Below are 12,205 nucleotides of genomic sequence, written 5' to 3'. Positions count from 1 at the left end.
GGCGAACTAGTTCCTTTATACCCACAAAAGTTGATAAAAATAAACTGAAAAGGCCCAAACCAGACGGGCCACTCTGCAGCGCTACTCTGTGGATCCACAGAGTGGCCGAAACAGGCGATTTTCTAGCGCCGGCGACTACGCTGCGAAGTGGATCGTTTGGAAGGGTGCGGCGTTTAATGTAATGAGTGAGAAAAAAAGTTCTTCTTCTTCTTGTGCCACTCCTATCGGAGATTGGAAATCATCAAGGCTACCCTGACTTTGTTTACAGCTGACCTAAAAAGTTCATTAGTGGTGCAGCCAAACCACTCTCTCAAATTCCGCATCCACGACATTCTTCTACGGCCTGGATTCCGTTTTCCTTCTATTTTTCCTTGCATTCTATTTTGAAGTAATGCGTATTTATGACCTCTCATCAGGTGACCCAAATACTCGAGTTTTCTTCGTTTTATCGTTAATAAAATTTCTGGGTCTCTTCCTATCCTCCGTATTACTTCAAGATTTGTGATTCTTTCAACCCAACTTATCTTCAGCATTCGACGGTAGCACCACATCTCGAAACTTTCAATATTTTTTATGTTGTTCTGTTTGAGAGTCCACGCCTCTACACCGTATAATAGCGTGTTAAATACGTAGCCTCTTAGCATTCTTAATCGTAGAGGGATGCTTATATCTCTGTTGCAGAAGAATTTTCTCATCTTTATGAAGGTGGCCCTGGCAATTTCGATACGTCTTTTTATTTCATTGTTTTGGTCTCCAGTTTCGTTTATTAAAGTTCCCAACTATTTATAACTTGATACTTTTTCAATTTGAATGCCGTTTATACTAATATGTGCTGGTTGTGTCATGATTTTACTGAAGACCATATACTTGGTTTTTTTGATATTAATGTTTATGCCATAATTGTTGCAAGCAATATTTATGTTTGTAAGTAATCGTTGTAATTCTTCTACTGTTCTTGCAACTAGTACAGTGTCGTCTGCGTATCGAATATTATTTACAACCTCTCCATTGATTACGATTCCTTCATTTGCTTGCAAAAGGGCTTCCTGACAGATGCTTTCACTATATACATTAAATACCAGTGGTGGCACAATGCATCCCTGTCTTACTCCTCTACGTATTTCTATTGCTTTTGATATCTCGTTTTCTATTTTGATGTTAGCTTTCTGATTCCAATATAAGTTGAGAATTATTCGCAGATCTTTATTATCTATGTCTTTTCTTTCAAGAATGTCTCTTAGCCTATCGTGGCGTACTCTGTCAAACGCTTTTTCAAAATCGATAAAACATGCATGTACTTCTTGATTAACGTCTAGGCATCTTTGTGTAAGAACATTCAAACCGAAGAGAGCTTCTCGAGTACCTAGTCCTTTTCTGAACCCCATCTGTGTATTACTAATATCTGACTCCAACTTTTGATAAACTCGGTTGTGGATGATTTTTAGAAATATCTTTAGTAGATGGCTCATTAAAGATATTGTTCGATGTTCTGAACATTCTTTTGCATTGGATTTCTTTGGCAGTGTAACGAATGTAGACAGCAGCCACTCTTGAGGTATAATACCAGTATTGTATACTGTGTTAAATAAGTGCAATATTATACCTATTGATTCATCATTCAAGAGCTTTAGTAATTCAGTAGGAACCTCATCGGGTCCATTTGCCTTTCCAGTTTTGGAATTTCTAAGTGCCATTTCTACTTCACATTTTAGGATTTCAGGTCCCGTTTCACCATTTACCTTGTCAATGTTATTTCTGTTGTCCTCAAACAATTCTTTTATGTATTCACTCCATCTATTAATTTTTTCTGTTAAGTCTACAATAATATTTCCGTCTTTGTCCTTAAGCAAACTTATTTGATGTCTTCTTTGGGTTCCTGTAAGTTCTTTTACTTTTTTATGTATATTGAATGTGTCATACTTTCTTTCATAGTCTTCCATTTCTACACATTGTTCTGTAATCCATGATTCTTTGGCCTTCTTTATTATTTGCTTTATGTTCTTATCAACCTCTCTGTATTTTTCTGAATTATTCTTCAATTTGCGTCTTTCATCCATTAGTTCTAGTATGTCTGGTGTCATCCACACCTTATGTTTCTTTGGAGATTTGGTTAGGTGTTTCTTTCCCGTAGTTCTTATTATAGTGTTTATATACTTCAGTTTTTCATCTATGTTGTCTGTTCTGCGGATTTGGTTTTCTGCTACACTGAGGTCGGTGTTGATTTCTTCGCGCACTGTTTGTCGTCAGAAAAAAAGTAAGCTTGTTCAAATTATTTAACACTTGCCGGCTAATAATCTTTTAAAAAGTGTGTTAGTCAAAGTCAGTATTTGTAATGTCCATAGTTTTAAATATTTTATAAAATTTCAACGCTTTTGAAAAAATACCAATAAACTCAATACATGGAATTAAGAAGAACCTTATAAAAACAGCTATATCACAGAAAGAAGCACATAAAAAATCAACCAGTATATCTGGTATACTACAGGCGTAAAATAGTTTGATACAACCTGACAACTGAGTGAAAGTGAAAAACATGTTAGCTTGCAACCCCCTTTTAACTGATATCTTATCGTTTTGTTTTCAACAACAAACAATAAAACCTATTTTGACCTAGGATGGGACCCCACTATTTAACATAAATAAACAAACAAGATTGTATTTGTTTTGTTCAGTTCAAATGCATCCAATGTATAATAAAATGTAAATATATCCGGTATAAATCCGGTCTGTTTTGCACTTCAATCAAAAACCGTTCCGAATCGAAATTCATTTTAGGTGCTCACCCTATAAATTCTCGTAAACATCTGCGGCAGCTACAAAAGTGGTCCGTCTAAATGGCGTTTGCCACTAGTGGATGCCAATAGCAGTGAGGCTCAGCGACTGTGGCTGGCCACAGTCGCTCGTCTGGGGTGCGACGTCCACTTTACATAAGAACCTACGGTAAACCATCGGTAGCTGCTTTGTACATCCGCAGAGTAGCGCTGCAGAGTGGCCCGTCTGGTTTGGGCCTAAAGATGATTCAGATTTGATTAGAGCACAGGGCCCCCACTATGTGCTTATACGTATTTCGAATTTAAATAATTCTCATCAGAGCACCTCTGTGGAAGCACTGAACTGAAATCACTATAGAAGTGCTCTGATGAGAATTATTTAAATTCGAAATACGTACGAGCACATAGTGGGGCCCTGTGCTCTTATCAAATCTGAATCATGAATCATCCTTACTTTCAGTTTATTTTTATCCACTTTTATAGGTATAAAGGAACTAGTTTGCTAAATATTATTGTCAGAGTGAACAAGTCGTGAATAAAATTTTAAATTCCCTTGTCGGCTAAATTATCACTCTGATGTTGCTTTATATTTACATCTTAAAAGATATCAGAGAACAATAATCCGAATTTTTAGTTTTCCGCTTCTTTTAACTGTACCGGGTGTCCCAATAAGAATGGCTCTCGGCCATATCTCAGGAACCGTTTATAGTAGAGCTTTGAAATAAAAAAATTTATAACAAAAGTTGCCTCAGGAAAAGCCTGGAAATTATTTTCATAATTGTGGGTCCACCGCTAGAGGGCGTAATTGAATATCAAAAATAAAAAAATCTAAATTTTACAAAAATTTTCTAATGAAGGGCACTGGAAATCCGATTATTGTATTCTTCATAAAATTCTGCGCATATTTGATTTAACAAGTTTAACTCTACCTTTTTAAATAAGAGGTGGGGGTGAGTGGGAAACTTGTTATGAAAAAATGGCTGTAAGTCCGGTTCTGCTAAATCAAATTTTGAAAACTGGGTCTTGTTGAAGACAGATCTCTTTCATCAATGTAAGCGTGATAATTTTGAACCATCCTAATAAGTATTAAGCCAGCTGGGAGGCGTTATTTAATTTTTTTCAGAAATCTAGTTTTCTTTGGAAAATATTAAATACAAGTGTGCATTTTTAATCATACTTTATAAAATTAGATTAAATTAGCAATAGAATAGCGAAAACCGCATGTCGATACCTTTTTTCTATCTCAAGATATCTCGAGAAACGTGTAAATTTTATACATAACTGTTACTATCACCGGTAAACTAATTTAATGAAAAGTAGTGTGCTGTGGAAAAAAAACAAAATAACATTTTCCAGATGTCAACGTATAAAAATATAATTAATTAAAACAACAATATAAAGAGAAACAATACTATTAAAATTAAATATAACACAGAAAAAAAAGAACTACTTAGTGACGACCTAAATATTCAAATTGTTGCCCATCATACACTACTCTAGAATACATTATCCAGAGAATACTAAACGCCATTCAAAGCATATCGAGAGCAGGAATTGAGACTGCTGTTCAATCTACTCTTGAAAGAGTAAATGTTTGCAACGAAAATGATGGGCAAACATTTGAACGTTTATGTCATCACTAAAGAGTTGTTTTTATTTCTTTGTAATAGGGCTTTTCAACGCTTCTCATTTGTTTCGAGCCTCTGTTATATGCCGTATAATCCGTGTATAATATTAATATACGAGTTATGAGCGAGGCTCGAAACAAATGAGAAGCGTTGAGAAGACCTAATATACGTTGACAGCTGGAAAATGTTTCTTTGCTGTTTCCATAGCACACTACTTTTAATGAATTTCGTTTACCGGTGACAGTAACAGTTATGTTTTTAAATTTACACGTTTTGTAAGATATTTCGAGATAGAAAAAAGGTATTAACATGCGGTTTTCGCTATTCTGTTGCTAATTTTGTCTAATTTTGTAATATGGTATTAAAAATGCATGTTTGTATTTAATACTTTCCAAGGAAAACTAGATTTCTGAAAAAAATTAAATAACGCCTTCTAGCTGGCATATTACTCAGTAAGTTGGTTCGAAATCATAACTTTTACATTAACGAAAAAGATCTGTCTTCAACAAGACCAAGTTTGCAAAATTTGATTAAGCAGAACCGGACTCACAGCCAGTTTTTCATAACAAGGTTCCCACTCACCCCCACGTCTTATTTCCAAAGGTAGACCTAAACTTGTCAAATCAAATATGCGTAGAATTTTATGAAGAATACGACGATCGGATTTTCAGTGCCCCTTCATTGGGAAAATTTTGTAAAATTTAGATTTTTTAATTTTTGACATTCAATTACGCCCTCTAGCGGTGGTCCCACAATTATGAAAATAATTTCCAGGCTTTTCCTGAGGCAACTTTTGTTATAAAATTTTTTTATTTCAAAGCTCTACTATAAACGGTTTCTGAGATATGGCCGAGAGCCATTCTTATTGGGACACCCGGTACATTAATAGATGGTGCTGGATGCATCTTCTGAAAATGATTTGATTTCAGTTCAATGCTTCCACAGAGGTGTTCTGATGAGAATTATTTAAATTCGAAATACTTATTAGCACATAGTGGTGGCCTGTGCTGTAATCATATCTCAATTACCTTTACTTTCAGTGTATTTTTAATTACTTTTATGGCGATCTTTTATTAAACCTGTAAGGAGATTGAATTAAAATATTCTCAAACTCTGCAACAGGAAACTTATTTCATGTAAATACCGTGAATGCTATTGCTATTGTATACGTCAATACTGATCTCTTCTCCAGCAAGAGATGTTATTCATCATTATGTGCATACATTCTGTCCAACACCGAAAAAAATTTAGAAGTCATTAGGTCGAATTTTTTTGTTTTTGACTGAGATGACATACAACACCAACGATTTTTAAGTCCCAGGGTACATCCTTAATCTCTGCCTTTGACAATTTATAAGGCAAGGAGACGACGAGTAAAGGAGAGGAAAGGGCTCTACAATATGCAGTCACATTCCGTCTATTCGTCTAGGAAAAATTCCAACGAAAGTTGGTTCCGTGTACTCAAAATATGAGTAGAATGAAAACTGAAAAACTGCTTATGTTTCATTCCGGATCAAAGATGATCCATCTGCCCCATACGTACGTTTCGATCTCTCCAGGCCTCCTTCGGACTTCTCATTTTCTTTAATATATGTCTGGAGAGACGGAAACGTACGTATGGGGATGTTGGATCATCTTTGATCCGAAATGAAACATAATAAGCTGTTTTTCAGTTTTTTATCGTTTACCTATTACTAAATGACGGTAAATATTTTGTGTCTAACTACGACAAATAGACGAATAAAGAACTAAATCGGCCTTACCTCCGAAAAAAAAAGGACAAGACGGATCTTAATTCTTTTTGCATTCGATTCGTGAATGCACCAGGAAAATTTGTGACCCAGAGCCATGATATAATATTGAAAAATTGCATACAAAAAATGCATTCTTAAAGTGCATCTCAAACAGACAATAAAAAAATTCAGAACTTGTTAATATCGGCCGAAATGGGTTAACTTTTGTTACTCGGGGGTTTTTGTGACACAAAAGTGACCTCCGGAGTACCTGGTGCCCAGGGTACCTACTGTTTACCTCGTCTTGTGAAGTTTTCGGCAAATTCATTAAAAATTAGTCAAAAATCATTACTAGGGGGGTTTTGGGGTCGCTAACGACAAATATGACATCGGAAGTGATCTACGGATTACCTGGTGCCCAGGGTACAGTTTTCGGCAAATTCATTAAAAAATTAGCCAAAATCATTAATCGGGGGGTTTTTGAGTCGCTGACGACGAATATGACATAGGTCAGCGGCGGCTCGTGGCCTAAAAAAGTGGTGAAGATGAGGAAAGTCTGCCGGACCCAAAAGAAATTTCGGTATACTTATACCTATGACGCGCCCAAATCTCATTAAAATTCTTTAAAAAATGTTTAGAGTTTAGGGCCCTAACAACTTGAAAACTTTTTTATGGCACTTATATTAGAGACGAGGATGAAGAGATACTTAAACAAAAAAGCAGTATGTATTAGATAGATTAATAAAACTGACTTAATCAATTTTTATAAATCAAGTCGAGTCTTTGATCGTTTATGGAAGCAAATCTATCAATTATATCTTCATAGAAAGGATAAACTAAAAGTTTTTAACCTTTTTAAGCATGAAAAACTTCTCTTTCTACAGCTACGGTATTCGATGGAATTTTCAGAATTAAACAAAACAAATTATAGGCTTCTGTAACAATGTCTTTAATTGGTTGTAATTTTATAACCATTTCTTGCAAATTACCATTTTTTAAATTTCCGCCAGCATAAAAAAGGCAGAGCTCTCTTTTATGTCTTTGAGTTTTAGTAAATATTTGCCAAAAACTCAAAATAAATTTTGAAAAGCGTCGGAAGGAATGATCAAACTGTATGACCCAAACTTTGTTGTATCTGCTAAGCTTATTCATCACAATCACAATTCACAAAGAATTTTAATTCATCACAATCCTGAAAATGTAATCCATTTCCATTAAAATATATATATTAAATAAAAAAATTGGGTAGAATTTGCATTCGTGCTCATACCATCATCACACCTATAGATCTTTTCAAAGTATTAATAACGGTCATTGTGCTTGCTTTGTCAAAAACAGAATTAAAAAATTATTCACTTCTTTTATCACGTATTAATTGACGAGTCCTTTTTATCTAGTTTAAACAAAAATGAATATCTAGGGACGTTTTTTTTTAAGAACGTCATATAAAATATCTGTTATAATATGAAACATGTCGATAAAAACTGCTAAAAATGTAAACTCAAAATCATTTAAATCTCATAAAAAGCCTTTAGCCAGCTGAACTGATTTGCGGTCTTCCATCTTCCGAAAAAAAAAACGAATACTGCCCATCATAGCACACATCCAACTAAAATTTTACTAGGTGAATACGGCGGACTTATTTTTAAATTCATCTGCACTTGCTAATTTGGGTACTATCAGTGCCGATATGATGACGTCACGTTGCCATGACAACCGTTGACGCTTGTGCAGCCGAGAGCCGAAATTTCATCTACGTCTTCATCTAACTCTGCTCGAGTCATAGAAGTCAAATGACACAGGTCAGTATCTGACCGTCAAGGACCTACAGTTTTAATTTTTGGATTACATATTGAAATTCTTTTTTAATTTTTGGATTACATATTAAAATTCTTTTTTAATTTTTGGATTAATTAAAAAAAATAGGTTTATAATTAATTTCAGTATTTAGATATAATAATGCTACTTATATTTTTTTTATTTTTTTTTCTCAATTTGATTATATTTTTTGGTGAAGATCACCTTCACCTACTTCACCTGGCCGGCCGCCGCTGACATAGGTAGTGATCTATGGAGTACCTGGTCTAGATAAACAGTAGATACCCTGGGCACCAGGCACACCGGAGATCACTTCCGATGTCATATTCTTCGTCAGAGATCCCAAAAACCCCCTGAGTAATGAATTTTGACTAATTTTTTATTGAATTTGCCGAAAACTCCATAAGAAGTAGGTACCCTGGCCACCAGATATTCCGGAAATCGCTTCCGATGTCATATTCGTCGTTAGCGACCCCAAAATCCCCCGAGTAATTATTTTTGACAAATTTTTTAATACATTTTTTACCGAAAACTACACAAGACGAGGTAAACAGTAGGTAGTCTGGGCACCTGGTACTCCGGAAATTACTTTTGATGTCATATTCGTCGTTAGCGGCCCCAAAAACGCCCGAGTAATGATTTTTGACGAATTTTTAATGAATTTGCCGAAAACTCCACAAGACGAGGTACACAGTAGGTATTCTGGGCACCAGGTACTCTGTAAATCACTTTTGACGTCATATTCGTTTTCAGCGACCCCAAAAACCCCCGAGTAACAAAATTAAACGCATTTCCGCCGATAATTGATGAGTTCTGAATTTTTTTATTGTCTGTTTAAGATGCACTTTAACCCTCGTAAGACGGTGCGGGGTGCAATTGCACCCCAGACCTCGTTTTTCTCACCTATCTTTTTTAATAAATTTTTTTGATTTTTGTCCATTTTTTTATTCGCATTAAATTTAATTCTAAACACATTCCACCAATTACAGCATTTAAAACTCTGCGTTTACGATTTTTTTTGGATAATAAATGAGTGTAGGGTGCAAATGGTGAAAATTTCATATCCTGAATTGGGCGTTTTTGATGTTCCACCTGGAGCTAACAGAGTTACGGGACAAGATACTTATGTCAGAAAAAAAAAGACCGTAAGTCCCGGAATAACTGTATTGTGTGTAAAAACTTTGTGATGCCCACTCTGTCAAAAATTTCAGGTGTTTGTCTTGCAACCATAATAATTTTTTTTAAAGAAGAAATGTTTTATAGTATAATAAACAAGTCGTAATTATCTTTCAAATCAATCTTCCCGATATTCACATATAAAAAAATGGATATACAGATGGGGTGCAATTACACCCCGCACCGTTGTTTACGTAACAATCTAAGCACCGCCTTACGAGGGTTAAGAATGCATTTTTTGTATGCAGTTTCTCAATATTATATCATGGTTCCGGGTCACAAAGTTTCCTGGCGCATTCACGAATCGAATGCAAAAATAATTATATTAAGATCCGTCTTGTCCTTTTTTTTTCGGATGTTCAGTGCTTTATTGCTTCCACTAAAAGAATATCTGTAACTAATAGTAGAATATTAAATTAAACAGAAAAATAAACAATATATTTCTAACTAATTTACCTGTTCCATGTAGCTCTACATATTCAACCTCTTCAATATTAAGGCCAGAATCTTGTATCACCTCCTGTAAAAGAGCTGATTGAGTTTCTGAAGAAGGATGTATAAGTCCATCTTTTTTGTAGCCATCAATGTTATTCTTCGCTCCTAATACGGTAGCATACATTCTTCTACAAGTACTTTTCCTTTCAATAAGGTAAGCGACTACTGCTTCTGACATAATAAATCCGTCGCGATTTTTACTAAAGGTTTGGCAAGCATGCTTCGATATTAGTTGGAGAAAACAGAAGTGCTCGGCATCATTTGGATGTAAATTTAAATGAGTTCCACCTAAAAATACAAAAATGTACAATTATCTAATCTTACAAAATCCTAATGCGACAAGTCACGCAGTTTGTCCGGTGCGGTTTCGATATGTAAACATTGAATGACGTTTAATAATAATGTCATATTATTTTGTTATATCTTTTTTATAACAGCTTCAGAATGACTGAATCGAATTAGCTAATTTCGATTTTAAAACATTTGTAGAAGTCCAAGGAAGGTTTAAAAGGTGAGAAGATGTGATGAAATTGTAAAGAAAATACTAAAAACAACAATGTTATTGTCGTAATATACAAAGTTATATTATACTCCTTTAGATTTACGTCACTAACACTGCGGCTAATATATCATACATCGATGGTAAAAAAAGTCTTAAACAACTTAAAGCAAATACCCCCGCAACATCAGAATACTCACGTGCCATCTCATTGGATGAAGTAAACGAAGCGCTTAACCAAACCAAAACGGGAAAAGCAGCTGGTTTCGATGGAATATATCCTGAGTTTATAGTTCACACTGGTACAAAAACAAGACAATGGCTCAAAGAATTCTTTGGCGACATTGTGACTACAGCTACGCTACCCCCAGAATTCAAAAGAGCAAAAATTATCGCAATCTAGAAGCCTGGCAAAGACAACAAGCTGCCTGAAAGTTACCGGCCTATCGCCTTACTCAGTTGCTGTTATGAATTACTAGAACGACTCTTATATAATAGAATATGTAACACCATTGAGGACGCTATACAATTGACCAAGCTGGATTTAGAAAAGGACGAAGCTGCTGTGACCAAGTGCTGTCATTAACTACATTCATCGAAGCTGGCTTTGAAAGACGTGAAAAATCTGCCGTAACATTTATAGACCTTACGGCTGCCTATGACACTGTGTGGAGAGAGGGCCTTATTTATAAGTTGATGAAAATCATACCCTGTCTCAAAACTTGTCAGCTGATAAACAATCTACTAACTAACAGACTGTTTCAGGTATATATAAATGATGCACGAAGTAACGTTAGAAAACTTAACAACGGCTTACCACAAGGCTCCTTTATTATTTAACCTTTATACGGCGGATATACCTGAAAAAAAATCGAGAAAATTCGCTTATGCAGACGACCTGGCCATTGGCTTCCAAGATAATAGTAAGGAAGCTGGAGAACGAGCTCTAAACGAGGACCTAACTACACTTAGTAACTACTTTAAGAACTGGCGCTTACGTCCTAACACAAGCAAAACTGAAACCTGTCTCTTTCACCTGTGGAATAAACTTGCGGGCGATACCCTCAATGTAACTCTAAATGATGCAGCTATCAAACATAACAACAACCCCAAATATCTAGGCGTCACACTTGATAGAACACTCACCTTCAAAAGTCATCTTAGAAACACAGCCGGTAAACTGAGAACAAGAAACAATATAATAACAAAACTTGCTGGAACAACTTGGGGTGCTTCTGTAGATACTCTTCGGACCTCTGCTCTAGCTTTGGTTTTTTCAGTGGCAGAATATTGTGCACCAGTATGGTTAAATAGTGCACATACAAACAAAATCGATGTCCAACTTAATCAAACCATGAGAATAATCACTGGAACAATAAAATCAACCCCATTGAGATATATTGCCTACTTTGAGCAATATTGCTCCACCAGATCTACTCCGTACAGCAGCATTAGTGAGAGAGTATCAGAAAATTGTAGCCAACATACAATTACCAATCCATCAAGATATACCAGACATCTCAAAAGAGCACCAGCGGCTGAGGTCTAGAAATCCTCCAATCAGATCTGCCCGAACAATTGGTGACTCCTATGATATACAAAGGCAATGGTCCACAAGATTGATGCCAACAATAGCAGCAGACTATATTCAGATATTCACCCCAACCCAGGGTTTCATCGGATCGGTCCACCAGGGCGAGGCTTAATCGCTTACGTACCGGGCATGGTAAATGTGCTGATTCTCTGTTCAAATGGGGTCGTGCGGAAAGTCCACAGTGCGATTGTGGATCGCCTAGACAGACCATAAGTCATTGTGTTTCAGATTGCCTAAATCGTGCCTACCGTGGAAACCTCCAGGACTTTGTGGAATGCTCCCCAGAAGCAATTGAATGGCTATGTAAATTGGACATTAATATTTAGATTCATTCATTATATTTTAGTGTTTGAATAATATGTATTATAGTGGAGTCACTGAAGGTGGATATGAGCTATTACCTCCGATTTCGTTGAACCTCCATCGATTTGCATGAAAATTGGTGAGTGGTTAGAGGATATCTCAAGGAACAAAGGTGATATGGTGCCAAC

The 12,205-nt window shown here is 35.7% G+C and overlaps 1 protein-coding gene across 2 annotated transcripts in view; it reads right to left on the bottom strand.

Annotated features, from left to right (window-relative positions):
- LOC114339102 (fatty acid synthase) overlaps positions 1 to 12,205 on the bottom strand; it is a 172,838-nt gene that overhangs the window by 113,792 nt on the left and 46,841 nt on the right. For both annotated transcript variants that reach the window (XM_028289735.2, XM_028289736.2), the window contains exon 5: positions 9,583 to 9,909. In XM_028289735.2, coding sequence (XP_028145536.2) covers positions 9,583 to 9,909 — 327 coding nt within the window. The remainder of the gene's footprint in view (positions 1 to 9,582; positions 9,910 to 12,205) is intronic.

This window comes from Diabrotica virgifera, chromosome 1, assembly GCF_917563875.1.
Source record: "Diabrotica virgifera virgifera chromosome 1, PGI_DIABVI_V3a".
NCBI classification, from domain to species: domain Eukaryota; kingdom Metazoa; phylum Arthropoda; class Insecta; order Coleoptera; family Chrysomelidae; genus Diabrotica; species Diabrotica virgifera.
Note: the sequence above shows the minus strand (reverse complement) of the source record. Positions and strands in the feature narration are given on the sequence as shown.